This window comes from Prionailurus viverrinus, chromosome A3, assembly GCF_022837055.1.
Source record: "Prionailurus viverrinus isolate Anna chromosome A3, UM_Priviv_1.0, whole genome shotgun sequence".
Taxonomy (NCBI): Eukaryota; Metazoa; Chordata; class Mammalia; order Carnivora; family Felidae; genus Prionailurus; species Prionailurus viverrinus.
The window spans coordinates 16,639,164-16,655,667 of NC_062563.1; the positions used below are offsets into that span (position 1 = coordinate 16,639,164).

At 49.8% G+C, this 16,504-nt stretch overlaps 1 protein-coding gene across 7 annotated transcripts in view; it reads right to left on the reverse strand.

Moving 5' to 3' along the window:
- The window catches only part of TOX2 (TOX high mobility group box family member 2), a 134,977-nt gene that overhangs the window by 80,557 nt on the left and 37,916 nt on the right, over positions 1–16,504 (reverse strand). For 5 of the 7 annotated variants that reach the window (XM_047853261.1, XM_047853260.1, XM_047853255.1 and 2 more), the window contains exon 2: positions 2,815–2,880. The exons of 1 other annotated variant lie outside the window; for it this stretch is intronic. In XM_047853261.1, the coding sequence (XP_047709217.1) occupies positions 2,815–2,880 (66 nt within the window). Of the gene's footprint in view, positions 1–2,814; positions 2,881–14,672; positions 14,780–16,504 lie in introns of those variants that run through there. One more of the 7 variants, XM_047853258.1, reaches the window with a different exon arrangement.

Here is a 16,504-nt window from a genome sequence, read left to right on the forward strand (position 1 = left end):
AAAGTGCTAAGTTAAGGAGACTCTGAGTGACAGCACACGAGACTTAAAGGGATCCTTGGGGAATCCAACTACCTCATTTCACTGTCAGGGAAATTTAAGTCCAGAAAAGAGAAGGGGCCACATTTACCCATTACGCAAACCTTTCCTGAGTGCCTTCTACATGCCAGGCTTTGTAACACATTGGGGGACACAACAGTGAACGACAGACTGGATCCTGCCCTCACGGAGGGCACAGTCTAATGTGGAAACCAGATGTTTACCAAGTCGTCACACAGATAAGATAAGCAGGCCATCACAAACAATGACAAATGCTATGAATTAACAGCACATGGTGCCACGAGAGAGAATCAAGGGGATGGGACCTAATCTGGATTTCAGGGTCACCAACAGCTTTCTGAGAAAGTGGCATTTAGGCTGAAGCAAGTCGGTGGCAGGCGTTGAGTGGGAACGGAGTGTTCCACAGACACAGCAAAGTGATGTGTGGAGCTTTGAGCCCCAGCTGTCCCACTCCCTGGATGAGCCAGTCAATATCCTGAGGCTCAGCTTCCTCATCTATAAAATGGGATTAATGGCAACCTAGTAGTTCTCAAGACTGTTGTGAAATAACCAAGGAAAAGGCTTTGCAACCGTGAGATGCTGGGTAGGCAGGTGAGGGCGCAGCTGTTAACAGCTTGTTGGGGCACTAATTTGCCCTGTGTCTCCTCTCCAAAGGACTGCACTCCCCTCCCAAGCCTGGAGCAGACACGGAGCCCCACCTTCCATTCTCACGGGGGGTATAGCGCCAACACTCTCCATCAGGGTTTAAGCCACACCGATCCCACCATGCTATGGCTCTGAGAGCCAGGGCTCAGCGTGTTAGCAAGATGCACCTGAAACACTGTGAAAGGGCTCAGATAAGATGTTCAGGAGGAAGCTCTGCTCTTTTGAGACAACCACGTTTCCAAGCTGATTATGGACAATTAAATGACTTCAGTGGTCTCTTCCAAAATGAGCATTTCCAGGACCTGGAGTCTTGCTCAGCAGAGTGTCTTTTAGGTTGGCACGAGTCAGTGCAATAGAAAAGCTCTGCAGCAGCACTGTGATTCTCATGTGGTCACAGGCCAAAGAAGGGGCATGGCATGGTGGCCCCAGCATGCACACCTGCCATGGCAGGGGAGGGGGCTGCAGCACCCTGCAGCGGAGCTGAGAGTATCTTCCCTTACTGGCAGTGCGCCCCTAAGGGCAACAGGTCCATGCCTTACTCATCTGAGTCTGCCACTGGGCCTGTCACATAGGAGGGCACATAAATGTTTGTGAACTAATAGCATTCTGGCTCCCCAGCTAGAAAATGTGGGCCCAGCCACCCAATTTGGACTGCCACAACCATCACTGCTGCACAGAGGATGGAGGTCAGCTCCAGGGACAGGCTTGTCCTTCAGCTTGCCAAGTTCCTCTGCACCCTGAGCTGCTGCCACACTGCAGGCACCACTGCCTTAAGGAACCATCCTCCAGGTTGCCACAGTCTGCAGTGAGGACCCTCCCCAGCATCCCAGTCTGCAGTGAGGACCCTCCCCAGCATCCCAGTCTGCAGTGAGGAACCTCCCCAGCATCCCAGCCTGCAGTGAGGACCTCCCCAGAATCCAATCTTGCAGTGAATACCCTGCCTGGTGTCCCAGCCTGCAGTGAGGACCCTCCCTAGCATCCCAGTCTACAATGAGAACCCCCCAACATTACAGTCTGCAGTGAGACCCTCCCCTTATCCCAGTCTGTAGTGAGGACCCTCCCCTGAATCCCAGTCTGCAGTGGGGACCCACCCCAGCATCCCACTCTGCAATGAAGACCCTCCCCAGCATCCCAGCCTGTAGTGAGGATCCTCCCCAGCATCCCAATCTGTGAATACCCTGCCTGGTATCCCAGCCTGCAATGAGGACCCACCCTAGCATCCCAGTTTACAATGAGGACCCCCCCCATAACATTCTAATCTGTAGTGAGGACCCTACCCTGTACTCCAGCCTACAGTGAGGACCCTCCCCAACATCCCAGCCTGCAGTGAGGACCCTCCCTCGCATCCCAGTCTACAATGAGGACCACCCCCCCAACATACCAATCTGTAGTGAGGACCCTCCCTGTATCCCAGTGTGCAGTGAGGACCCTCCCCAGCATCTCAGCCTGCAGTTAGAACCTCCCCAGCATTCCAGGCTGCAATGAGGATGCTCCCGGATGAAAGAAAATTTAACTTCTGGAGACCAGACTCAGTGGAAATTCATATTCTAGCTGGCATCTGGGACTCCCAGAGGGCTAGGGACCAGGACAGCCTTGCCTAAGGATGACTCCGTTTCCTTCAAGAGCAGGGAGGACTGCAGAGGAAGCCTCTGCTCTCCTCCCTGTGTACCACACCCCACGATCCCCCCCCCTCCGCCCCAGTGGCACTAGACAACTCTAGGTGGGCAGGAGAACTCTGTGTGCCTTTTCATGGGTGTGTGTGCCTCCGTGCCAGTGTATGTGCCATGGGTGCTGCGTCGCGGCAAGAGGACTCACTACAGCTGAAAATTTCTCCTCTGTGCACCGGGAATGTGGGTCACACCTTTTGAGTTTTACCAAGTTTTCAAAGGTGCTCACTTTAAGCCAACAGTAGCCAGGTCAGTGATCTATGGAAAATACTGTAGTCCCAGTTGGACTGTCCCTTTTAAGGGGATTTTTGATATTAATCATTGTGAGAGAGGACAGTAGTGGGCTATGCCCCGCTGCTCTGCACCATCCCAGCCCCACCCTGGAGCAGCTGAGCTCCAGCCAGCTCCAGGCTGGACCCCCACACAGGGAGGGTGGAGCACCCACCTGGCTGGTCGATAGCAGCTCTGGGTTCCCGTCACTCATCCCCACGTAGGCACTGTCACCATCAAACTGGAACAGAGAAAGAGAGAGAAGCGGGTCTGAGTAAGATTTTCAAGAAGGCCCCTGGAGAAGCCCAAGTAGGTCAGGGGACTGAATACACTGAGGGGCAAGGTCTGTCTGTGGGGCCTAGAGAAGCAAAGTTCCAGCCCAAGATGCTCAAATCCCATTTCAGCAGGATTCCCTCTGGGGTGAAACGAGCAGCCCCTGTCCTGTGGCCCCTGTGGGCTTGGATTAGCACCATTAATCACAGTTAGGATGAAGAGAGGAAAACCCTTCTGCCCTGTCCATAGATGCGGCGGCTGTTCCTTGTCAGATACTGAGCTCCCCTTCCCTCGAAGTATGCAAATTATCTCTCTTGGTCAAAATGACATCAGATTATCAGCTAGAGCTAGAATTCCACATGATGGAGAGAGACTGAGGTCTTCAGAGCCCTGGGGGTCATGACACTTCCCCCAGACATGACCTCCAGGTCTTACCATCCTAAGAAGCTTTGCCCCCCTCACATTTGCCCTTCAGGCCACCCGTGTTCACAGGCAGAGAGGACTGTGGTAGAGACCACACATAGAAACTGCAATCCTGTGTTCTGAGAAGCTGCCAACTCTGGATTCAGGAAGATCTCCCTGCAGTAGGAGGAAGATATAGTGGGAGAAGTGTGGGCTTTGGGGCCAGTGGCTGTTTCCCCTGATGCGTGATCTTGAGTAGCGGTCTGAACTTCTGAGGTCCCTCATCTGTTTAATGAGGATAATGACAGTAGTCTCCTCTCCATGGGGTGCTTCACGGAAACGTGGAGCACTTAGCTCATTTCCAGTAAGTTCTCTTCCATCGAGATAGGTGTCTTGGATCAGGTTCCCTAAATTTGGAGCCTAAGACCAGGATTCAAATGCATTCGATTTTTGAGAAGTGCTCTTTAGGAAACTATGAGGGAGGGAAGGAAGCAGGACAGGGCAGTGGAAGTACCTAAGCAAAGATACAATCTCAGCTGGAGGCCTGCTGTAGCCTGATCCCAGGGGGGCTGTGGGGCATGAATTGCACCACGGAGTTAAGTCAGTCACTGGCTGTGGGCTGCCCTTAGGGGACAGGGGAAGGTATAATCTTCTGAACAGGGCAGTCCCCATTTGACCAAGGACAGTTCCCCAGAGAATTGTGCCAGCTGTGAGCCATTTGCAGCCAATGTTCCTAGCAGATGGGAGACTGCTGTGCAGGCTAGTAAAGGGATCCTGTGTTCTGGGTGGGGCCCCAATGGCAGCTGGCCATTTTATTTTAATTGAAAATTTAATTGTTTTATTAGGTTATATTCACATGGTTCAAAATTTCCAAAACACAAAAAGCAACAGAGTGAAAAGTCTGCTTCCCACCCCACCTCCCAGCCATCCAACGCTCCTCTCCAGAGGCTACCACTGTACCTACAAGCTTCCTTTATATCCTTTCAGAGATGGTCCACATATATACATATTAGAGCAGTTTCTTTCACATAAATGGCAACATACTATACACACTGTTTTGCACCTCATTTTTATCCTAGCAACACATCTTGGGAACTTGTTTATATCAGAACATAATTCTGTCTTCTGGTACCTAGTATTCCATAGTATGGATATAACAGATATATTTAACTAGGTGAGCTCACGGGCAATTGAGCTGTTTCTAGTCTTTCCCTATTCCAGCAGTGCGCTCACGAATCATTTCGCATGGGTGTGAGTTTATCTGTAGGATTAGTTTGAATAATAATAACAGGTCCAACTGTGTGTGCATTTGTAATTTTGATAGGCATCGCCAAGCACCTTCATGGAGACTGTAAAAATCGACCCTCCCACAATCACGCACAAGACGTCTGGACCCTTGTCACTCAGAGAGGCTTTCCTCAACAACTGGCTCTGATGCCAGCCTCCTACCTGTGTGGGTCCTGCGAGCCTACCACCACTATCCTTCCCGATTCCTTTGCCCTGCTCTACCTCATTCTTTGCTCCATAGACCCTTTTACTTTCTAGCGTTCTATATCATTTACTTATTTACCATGCTCGTGGCTTATAGTAGATTCCCCCTATTAAAACTGAGGCTTTCAAAGGTCAGGGATCTTAGTCTTGCTACCTCCTAAGCACCTAGAATAGTGCCTGGCACAAAGCAGAAAGTCAATTATTGCTTGTTGAATGAATGAATGAATGAATGAAGCAACCACTGCACCATTCATATTGTCTTTTCCTAGTGCAGTCTCCCCATCAAGGCAGTAGGATTGATGGCTATTCCCAAATGTCTTCCCGGCATAGGGACGGGCAGAGTCCCTCAGTGACTGCAGGATTAACAAAAGAAAAGGCTGCAGCATGCCTAGAGCCCCAAATGCAGGGCTCCATCCACCACATTGCACCTTGAGCTCACACTTCAAGGCCCTGCTCAGAAATCACCTCCTCAGGAGGCCTGCCATGCTCTCGCCTCCTCTGGCTGTCTCTCTTACAATACAGATTGTCTCCACATCTGTCTTCCGCCCCAGAGTGGGAGCAGCATGGAGGCTAGAACTGTGTCCGGTCATCTCCAAACCCCCAAGCACCTGGAACAGGCTGGCATCAGAAGGGACTAAGCTCTAGGGTACTTTCTGATGTGTCACCATGGCCATTTGTTACTTTGATAAAAGTAGAACGTTTTTCAAAACCACACGTAATTTATAAGTATGTCCTAAAAGAAAGAATGACTAGAAATGGAGGGGGACTAGAGTTTAATCAGATATCTGAAATATTGATAAAGCAACAGTAATCAAACAGTATGGCAGAGGTTAAAAATACAGGAACATGTATCAAAGAAGCAAGGGAAAGCTGTCCCCCCAAAGCCCGAGAAACAGCCCAGTTATTAACTGCTGACTACAACGGAATCACCACAAAAGGAGGAACCCGTCTGCTCTCCCCAATGCACACAACAGGCGCTCAACAAATATTTGGTTAATGAATGAATATGCTTGGCACTGAGCAAAATACTTTCCATAAAAGATCTTATTTCATCCTCAGAACAACCCAGTGAAAGCAGGTATTATTTTCCCTGTTTAAAACCAAGGAAACAGGTTGGAAGGATTAGCAGCTGCCTCAAAATTGCACACTTAGTGACAAGCTGGGCTTCACAGCTTCTTGACAGCTTCTTCACAGCTTCTTGTCTGCTTCTTTGGTTTGGTTTCTCCCACTAGGCTGGAAGGTCCTCAAGAGGGGGGATCGAGGCTTTGCTGCACCCCACTATGGAACCAATCATTAGCCTGGGCCTGGCACATACTAGGTGGCACACAATAAGCATGTGTTAGTGGTTCAGAGAGGGAGGCATTATCTGCAGTGAGCCGTGGGGGATGGCTCTGGGGACATGAGGAGAGAAAACCCTGGATTTTGATGTGTGTATGCTGGAGGATGCAAGGGGGTTGGCCCGTGGACCACATGAGGTCACCAGAGCCTGCCTCTAGGGGTTTATTCATTCACTTGTTTATTCACCCAAGAAAGAGCTGCCCCACACCAAAGTAAAGCTTGCTTCTTGCTTTCAAGGGACCTGAGAAGTTGGCAGAGGTTCCCAAGGCAGGGCCTGGGTCAGCCTCTGGTTACTCCCAGGTGTCTTGCAGGGTCCACTGGGAGCACACGGCACTTGGGACCTGGCTACTGAGCAGCCAAGAACCCGAGGTGGTGGTGGGGTGGGGGCGTCTGTCCTCTGCTCCCCCCCTGCCATCCAGTGTTCCACCATGCCAGACTTCTTGCAAGGAGGAAGAAGGAGAGAGGATGATCCCGAGGGTCCCAGGCTTCCTCTAGCTTGGCCCTCAAGGTCCTATGGCCTGGGGCTTACCTCCTCAGCCCTTTTGGGGAGGTTGCTTTCTGGGGGAAAGAACCTGTAAGCCAAGGGGAGAAGTCAAAGGGCAAAGCAGGGCTACTTCCTCCTCTGTGTGCACAAGATCATGAATGCCCACATCGACAGCCACCACACAGCAAATGCTGAGTGTGTATGTGGACACAAGTGAACACAATGGACGCAGCGTGCCCAAGCATGGTGACCACATACACACCACAAACCAGTGGGGGAACCATGTCACACACAACACAGCATTCAAGAATGCACTTAGTCACACACGTACCACATCCATGGGTAACACAAACCAACACAGAGGCGTCTACGGCACAAGCATGGGACTCTTTACATGACTGAACCACAATGCCCACAGGATGCACACACGGACAAGAAACGGTGCCCAGATGTGTATAAATATACATTCACCTGCAGCTGTATAAATAGAACTCACATAAATGTGCACACAAACATATAAGGCATAAGCATGTAGACACATACACAAAGCAAAGATACACAAGAACTTAAATTCTGTGCATATTTCACAGTCTATCAGTCCCTCAGCCAAATATTTTTTTCACACGACACAGCCTTCTGTATGCTTTAAAATCGGGGAGTGGGAGAATGCAGGGGAAACAAGGGCCTAAGAATTTCCACGAAACGCCAGGAGAACATCCTCTCACCACTGACTGGAATAGATTAATTTTCCCCATTTCATATTCTAATTATAATTCCTTTTCCCATCGCCATCTTCAGTCCTCATTACAGCTGGAAGATTGTTCTGCAAAAGCCAGACCTTCATCTTCTCTTCCCAAGAGTTTTGTCATGGAAATGAGTTTTGGAATCTGAAAGGACCCACATTTTTGCAAATATCGAATGTGTGGGGATAACCCTTTCATGACGGCCACCAGGGACTCTGCTCACAGAGGCTTCTAAAGAGTCTGTATCTCCCCCCACGCCATGTGGTCCCTGGGCAAGAGGGGTTCCTGGGCTCCTATTCAACGGCTCTCCCAACCTAGATCCCATTTTTATCTTTAAGGACACTTAGCAAATAGGCAGCCAAGGTGAAAGGTGGGAGGCCTGATCTTAGAGTCAGATGATGCCAGCTCCATCAGCACTACCCTGAGCAAGTGCCCTAGCTGCTCTGTGCATCAGTTTCCTCATTCCTATGACCCACAGAGTCACTGATTCATATTAGCTGTAAATTAAATACCTGTGGGATGGACAAATGAGATAACTTGATGGATAAATGGATGGGAGAAGTGAGGGAGTGAAGGATAAGATGGATGGATGGATGGATGGATGGATGGATGCATGGATGCATGGATGGAGGGATGGATGGATGGCTGATAGATAGTATAGATCAGCACAGTCTAATAGGAATATAATGCAAGTCACAAATGCAAGTTACATTATATCATTTTAAATTTTCTAGTGGTCACAGTTAAAAAAGCAAATACAAATAAGGGAAATTAATTTTAATGACATGTTTATTTAACCCAGTATTTTTACCATACTATGATTACAACGTGTGATCAACAGAAAAATTGTGAATGAGATGGTGTACAGTCTTTTTTTTTTTTGGTACTGTCTTTGAAATCTGGTGTGTATTTTACATTATAACACATCTCAGTTTAGACTTAGTCACACTTCAAGTGTTCAAGTCACATGTGGCTGGTGGTTGACATAGTGAATAAAGAAGGAAATAGTTGTAATGGGTAAAATGAGTGGATGGATGGTGGGTAGGTATATAGGTGGGTCGGTGGGAGGGAGGGATTGATGGATGGATGGATGACAGGTGCGTCGAGAAAATAAGTGGTTTGGAGGAATGAATGGCATCGATGGGCCAGTAGGTGGATAAACAGATGACTCAGTGACTGGATAGCAGATTTAGAAGACAGGACATGCGGGAGGGTAGGAAGGATGGATGGATGGGTGGAATTTGTGATGAGATGGGATGCTGGGGTGAGAATGAAGAGGTAGGTGTGTGAGGAGATGCTTGGAATGGTGGGTGAGACAGAGAGATGGGTGGGTTGCCTGGTTTGATGGAATGGGTTGAATGGGTGAGTGAGATAGATACGTGGGTGGATAACTGTATCTGGTATTTCCTTCTCACTGGAGCCACACTTTCCCCAGACAATGTCATGGCTTCTTAGGGTTATAACACAGCACTGACTCTCAAACGCTTATCTTCAGCCAAGTTACCTCCAGATTCTGACATACAGTCTCCCTCTGGACATCTGGTCCATGAGCATCTCAAATTCCACACACCCCACACTGAACTCATGACACGGGCATGAACTTGCTCTTTCTCCAAGTGGTCTGCCACCGTGAGAGAAGATGTCACCCTCTGCACAGGACACAGGCAGTACCTCCAGGATGACTCTGGACCCTGTCACTCCTATGTCCCCCTAATCCAAACACCCACAGTGTCTTTGTGCTCAGCTACCCCCACTCCCAATCCACCCTCCACCCTGGCTATCACTAGTGATCACTTCAGTGCTCAGATCAAAACCCTGCAGTGACACCACATCATTAGCTGTGCCATACAGGACCCTCCATGACAACTGCCCCTGAGCCTCAGCTCCCACAGTGTTCCCTAAAGGTTGCAGGAACCTCCAGAGCCCCTGACTTTACACACATTGTCCCATAGACAGTGTGGAGCATCCCCCTCCTCCCCTTCTCTACCCACTGAAATCCAACTCTCCCTAGGTCTTTTGTTGCTGGCTGTGTGCTCCACCCTTAGTGGCCTTGCTTGCTCTGTAGACTTGCATTCTTGGGCCCAACCATAACGCCTCCATCCCAAGTTGCTCTGGTCTTAATTCAACTTCCACATGTAGTGTGGTACACTGGGCAACAGCATGGATTCCTGAATTGGAGTTTTACTTCCACCAGTAACCAGTTGTGTGTGACCTTGGATTTAAACTATTATGTGCTAAACTCCTATCCCTATGTCAGCCACAACCCCCTCCATCTAGTACAGGACCATGTCTCCTATGTCACTGAGGCTGTTAGCTACCCCTTCAAATCTCTCCCCTCCCCGACACTGTTGACAGCTCACCCATCCTGACCTCCTTCCTTTCTGTCTGAAAAGGTGAAGTATCTCCATCCTGTTCAAGGTCAACTCATTCACCTCGACCCCACTCTCCCATGTCTTCCCCTCATTCACTCTTACTCTCTGTCCTGGGTCTAGGATCTAATTTAAATAGGCAGAAGCAAAATGAAATCAGTCCATGCCCTTGTATATCATATATTAAGCACCCAGAATGTACCAAGTAATGAACTTCCAACCACTGAGTATTTACAATAAATAAAACTTGTCACAAGGCACAGAAATGTAAAAGCAAAGGGATTCTGAGGTTACAGAGGGGGCAACTGCTGTTTATTGAACAATGTCTAGAGAGTGTATACTATGTGTCCAACATAGTAGTGACACACAAGGCACCCGGTAATGATTCTGACACAGTCCCTGCCCTCAAGGAGTCCCCAGTTCTATGGAGAAGTTTCAAAGAATAAAATGTTCCCACTCTCTAAATCTGAGAAAGACAGGCGGTTCTGGTCCTAAGATGGGAATAAGTAACTATACAAACTTGTTTGAAGCCTGTCCCAATTGGTCAGTGACAGCTTCTCATTCACCCAGCCTCTGGAAGTCAAGCAATCAATGCCAGTCTTACTCCAATAGCCACACGTCCACCTCTGGGGCTCAGCTAGTCCCAGAACCTCCTGCTTATGAAAGTCCCTCTACTCTAGGACTCTGTGCTTCCCCGGAGCCCTACAAAGCTCAGCTCATGCTTGATTTGGAGAGACTAACATTGCAAAGTACGGCAATGAGTTTTCAGCACTCCAGATATCAAGTAATGGCTTCTTCTTTGATGAATGTGACAATGGCAGGATAAGGTTATCACAGGGGAGTGGAAGCAAGGAAGAAGGCCTCTCAAGAGAGGCGTCCTGAAAAGGTAACTTGGAAGCTCCATGACAGATGACACACAGGAGCTGGAGAGGCAAAGAGCAGGGAACACGGCATCCGAGGCTGCTGCGAGTTCAGGCCCGTGAGCACCTACCAGACCTCATTTGAGAGCTGTGCCTGGTCATCGCTAGAACCCTCCCAGAAATGCCAGGGCTGCATGACCAGCCCTGTCGTAGAGATGACCAAGGCAGGGGCTCAGGGTGGCTGGAGAGCTTGCCCAAACCCACCCAGCCAGTTCTGAACCTGGCCTTGACTCCAGGTACCAAAGCAACAGTTGTTCTATAGAAGCTCTTCCCCCTGCTCCCCACTCCCACACAGAGACACAGATCAAAGACCAAGGATGCACAGCCCCCAGCACAGCCCGTAGCAGACACGGAGAGATGCACCTCACAGAGATCTAAAGAGGAAACAATCAAAGCAGCTTACACTGCACCTGCCTGCCCCCACGTCGGGCCGTGAGAACACTCCTTCTACACAGATAAAACACGGCTCAAAAGCTAGAGGCAGCGAATGTGGCAGCTGCACCCTGGGCCTGCCGAGAGTGCGGTTTTACGTGGCAGAATCACAGAGAGATGCACATCAGGACCAGGGAGACATGAGGGAGGGGCAGAGAGGCACAGGGCAGATGGAAGGGGGCCAGCGATAGAGCCTCAGGCGCAAATGCACTTAGAGAAGCATGATAGTGTTGTGGTTACAAACATGGGCCCTGGTGCCAGGCTGCCCAGGTCCAAATCTCAGCCTTGCTCTTCAAGCTGTGTGACTTTTTAACTAAGTTACTGTGTCTCAGTTTCCTCATCTGGAAAATGGGTATGACTATCATTTTGATTGAATAAGTCAATATACAAAAGTACTCAGAACATTGCCCGGTACACAGAAAGAACTCAATAACTGTCAGCTATTACTTATATTTAATCCTCAGAACAACCCTGGGAGGTCGTTGTAACTACCTCTATTCCATAGGTGAGGAAACAGTGGGGCTACATGCAAACCTCTGAGGTCTTAAACATGGGAAAGCCCCCTAATGCCTCTACCTGCCATACATAATTTGAAATAAAATTTGTAAACTAAAATCTCTAAGAGAGTCTGAGAGCTGATTCTTTTCCATGATGATGACTTTCATGCTTTGTTTCTAAATATCAAGTATCGTTTCTCTCCAAAAAAAGTTTTTCTCCTTATTGGTGTACCTACATTGCTGGGCATAGTGCACATTCCTATTCTGCCCACTGAGAAATCCAGCACTATGACTGGCTGAGAGGTTAGGGGATCTGCCCAAGGCCACACGGCCAGGATATGGCAGAGCTGAGTCTGTAGTCCAGGCTGCTGATCCCCTAAAAGCCTATATTGGCTTCCCAGCCCCACCGTTTCCCAGCTGTGTGAACCAGAGCACAACTCTGGGCCTGGGGCCTCATCTACCAGTAAGGGGAAACAATGCCCAGTGGGGCTGGGAGCAGGCTTGCGAGCAAGCCCAGTGCTGTGGCTACTGCAGGCCCCTCCTCCCCACTGCTGACAAGAGTTGGCGTGGATGGTGCTTCCTGTTTCAGTCATAATATACATCGAGAGATAGCATAAAAAGACAGTGATCACTACAACTCCCGTGGTGGGGTTACCCAGCACCTGCCACCTCTGGGAGATAGAAGTCAGTGTCCCCATTTTACAGATGGAGAAGCAGACCCTTCTCAACTGGCTCCAGCCATTCTCCATCTAGACTGTGCTGTCCAGTATGGTGGCCACCAGCCACATTCGGCCCCTGAGCACTTGGAACACAGCTAGTCCAAATTAAGATGTGTGTTAGTATAAAATACACACCAGTCTCAAAGATTTAGAACAACAAAAGAATGTAAAATGCCTCATCAATATGTTTCTATCGATTATGTGCTGAAATGATAACACTCTGGATGTATGAAGCTACCTAAAATATATTGTTAAAATTGATTTTACCTGTTTCTCTTTACTTTTTTTATATGTTTATTTATTTTTGAGAGAGAGAGAGGCAGAGAGAGGGGGACAGAGGATCTGAAGTAGGCTCCACACTGACAGTAGACAGTCCGATGCAGGGCTTGAACTCACAAACCATGAGATCGTAACCTGAGCTGAAGCTGGATACTTAACTGACTGAGCCACCCAGGCGTCCCCCATTTTTCCTTTTTTCAATGTGGCTACTAGAGAATTAAAATTACAAATGTGGTTTGCATGACATTTCTGCGGGACAGCACTGCTTGAGATGCAGCCACTCTCTGCTGTAGACCCAGAACCTTGGGGATAGAAGAGTCCACATCACCAATAGCTGAATTCTCTGTGATAGATATGGGGAAACTGAGGCCCACAGAGAGTGACTTAAGGCAAGAGTTTGGGACAGAGGCACACCACTCATATTTTACTTGAGTTCTAGGTACTGGGTTACAGCAGAGAATAAAACATGGGGCACCCCCCAGCCCAGGGGTGACATGGTGGGGGTGCAGCATTCCTTGTTCGGCCAAGCCCTCACAGACCGGGGCAGCTGGACTCGGCACCAACCCTCCTCTCTGCACAGTCAGCTCTGATCACAGTGCTCAGAGACTGCAGGCAGGAAGACACACGGGAGCTCCCGCTCCAGCCCAGAGCAGAACCACCTCAAGACCCCTGGTGAGTCCCACACAGGCCATCAGCCAGCTGCGGCTGCCAGGAGAGCCGGATGGACAGGGCAGCCCAGCGGGCACAGCATGGCTGCCTGGTGGGCCGGTGGTGGCTTACACACCATCCGCGCTACCGCAGATTTATGGCAAAAATTATCCTCTCTCTCAGCTCCATTTAAAGCCATTTGGAGCTCGCTCCCATCCCCGATTATAAATCTAATTGCACATTCCAAACAGACAAGCGCTCATTAAGCTTTAATTATGCACATGTTGTTTTCAACAAACATTTTCATTTGGCCGCTGAGAGGGGTAATGTTTCCGAGGGGACTGCAGACGCTGCCTGTGGCTGGAGAGAGCAAGCTGGGAAGTGGGTCAGGGTGTGGTCAGATAAGGCTGTCCAAGGGCAGGGCAAGGACCCCATCAGATCTGGCTCAGACTTGGAGGGCCTCCCACCGGGCTTCTGTGGCAGGAGATGCCGGCGTGCGTGTTCTCAGCTGGTCCCACCCGCACCCCTCGTGCGCCCACAGTCTCCTCTCAGCTGGCGCCAGTGGGCCTCTCTGGGGTGGGAGGAGGGAAGACAGGGACCTGAACTCCCAGCTAGGAGCTGCATGCCCTCCCCAACCCAGAGCTGGTGTCTTCAAAGCCTCCGCTCGGCCCTGCCCACGCTGCAGTGGAGCCATCTTTCTCCAGCACAATCTTCTCTTCCCTCATCCGCTCACTCATTTCCTCTATAACTATTCCCCGAGCAGCGACTTGAGCTGGCAGTGAGGGACCAGAGTAGGTCAGGAAAGATAAGGCCTCTGTCTGGTTCTGCCCAGGACCCTCTCCTTCAAGTCCCACCCTCCCCACCGGGGCAAAGTCTTTGAAAGCACTTGAAAACCTGCCCCCTGCCAACCCAACCATGCTGGTGGCCTCCCAGCCCTCATTGGGGCTCCTCCCCTGCTCTGCCTTTCCAGGAGGTCTCTCACACACACACCCAGGCTCTGCACTACTCCCACCCCAGCCCCAAACCTCTCTTCCCTTCCCTTTCTTTGCAGTTAACTCCCACTCACTCCATGCCGCCCTGTCCGGGAAGCCCCCAAAGAGACTGGCTGCCCTCTGCTTGGGGCACCATGAAAGCATTTATTGAACCATAACACCATACTCGACTATTTCATGTCTGACTCCTAAGACCAGCCTGTCCCACTTTTTCCCAAAGCACTATCTCCTCTGGAGGGAAAAGGAGAGGCACCTGTTCGCTGTGTGGCTTCCAACAATACCTTCCTCTCTCCGAGCCTCACTTTCCTGTTTTGTACATAAAGGGTTTGAATGGGTGAGGTTCTGTGGGTCCCTTAAGCAGTTTGGTTGGTTTTAACTTTGGTGGTTTGTCCCGGAGTTTGACCTTCCTCTTCTGCCAGAAGAGGGTCCTAAAATCACCAACCTACCTTCAAACGTTCCACCAGGACCCTACAGAGCAGGGGAAGTTTGCCAAGGCAGGTCAATGGTGCACACAGAGATGTGGGGGGACAGGGATGGTGCAGAAACCCCAAGGCTGCTCCTCAAAGACCTTCTGGAAATGCAAGCAAGTGATATAAATGTGTTTTAAAATGGATGTCAAGATCCATTCAACATCTGGTGGCTACCTGTGGTTTTAGGGCAGGGTCCCGGGAATAGACCTTGAGAGTGAAGGTAGGAGTTTCACTGGGGGGCACCACAGGAAAGGCAGGGAGGCAGGACTGGGAAAAGGGACAAGTTGAACTGTGATAAAGTCACATCAGAGGCAGCAGTCTGTCCACAGGAGAGCTCTGGAGCTGGGGAAGCTCAACAGGAAAGCTATATTCCCAGGAGAGCCAGCCTTGGGTCTCAGGCTGCCCCAGGGGAGGGGGAGAAGCTTGGGAAAGGCCCCCTCCTTCCACAAAGGCAATACCCAGAGAGGCGACAGCAGCCACCACTCTCAACGGACAGCGGAATGAGTGTCTCAGTTGAGGAGGGACATGGGTGACTTACGATAATGTCTGCTACTGCTAAGAGCATTTATTTATTGGGGTACCTGGGTGGCTCAGTCAGTTGAGTGTCCCACTTTGGCTCATGTCATGGTCTCACGGTCTGTAAGTTCAAGCCCCACGTCAGGCTCTGTGCTGACAGCTCGGAGCCTGGAGCCTGCTTCAGATTCTGTCTCCCCCTCTCTCTGCACCCCCCCCCCCCACTCATGCTCTGTCTCTCTCTCTGTCAAAAATAAACATTAAAAAAAATTTTTTTTAAAGAGAGCACTTATTTAACTAATTTGTGCAACATTTACACAGTGCTTGCAGAAGCCAGGCACTCCTTTAATCAATTTGTAAATTTTGACTCACACCATCTTCTCAAGGCTCCCATTTTACAGATGAGATAACTGAGGTTCAGTGAGGGTAAGTGGCTTGCCCTAGGCCATACAGCTGGTAGGTGGTAGAATCAGGACTCAAACCCAGAAAGTCCACCTCCAGGGCCGATGCTCTAACAGTTAGGCTGCTCCACTTTTGTGGTATTGCCCTGCTATGCTGCAAGGGCAGAGCTGGCCAATCCCAGTCTCCTCCCCAGAGGCTGGGTTGCGGTCAGCGGTCTACAGCCTCAGGTTGCCAGTACTGCCAGTATTCGTGCTTGACAATTATCTTTCCTCCGAGCGGTTGGGAACAAGTCCCAAAACTGATCCTTGCCAAAGACAATTAACCAGAGGCCACATGAGCGTGTGTTGGGTGGGACTGGGGCATGGAGTGGGGGGTGGGGCGAGCAAGTGCCTGAGACAATGAGCAGCAGATGATTTGGGAGATATTTTCTCCCCGGCTCTACAAAACAAGCCCTCAATCATGCCACAAAGGGCTTGCATTGTTGGAGGGGAAATATGTCTCAACAACAGCGTCGAATCGTGGGACGGTTAAAAAAAAAAGGAAGAAAAGAAAAAAAAAATCTTTTGAAATAGTAATTTGACCTAGAAAGGTTTTCTAGGTCACCTGAACTTGGCATTTATGCATCTAACCCCAAAACCTAACACAGACAAAGTACCAAGTTCACTTCCTTCTGTCAGTACCAGATAACACAGGAAATGATATTTGTAAACACTGCTGCTTCATTTTTTAAGGGCCGTCTTAAAACCAGCCTTTGGACTTGGGAGCTGAGAACACTGGTGCCATGCAGCTCTGGAAGCCTGCAGCCCTGAGTTCACTCACTCCCAGGCTCACACTCAGCCAAGTGGCCCTGTGGCCAAGGGAAGGACTTCACCTGTCAGAGCCTCAGGCTTCTC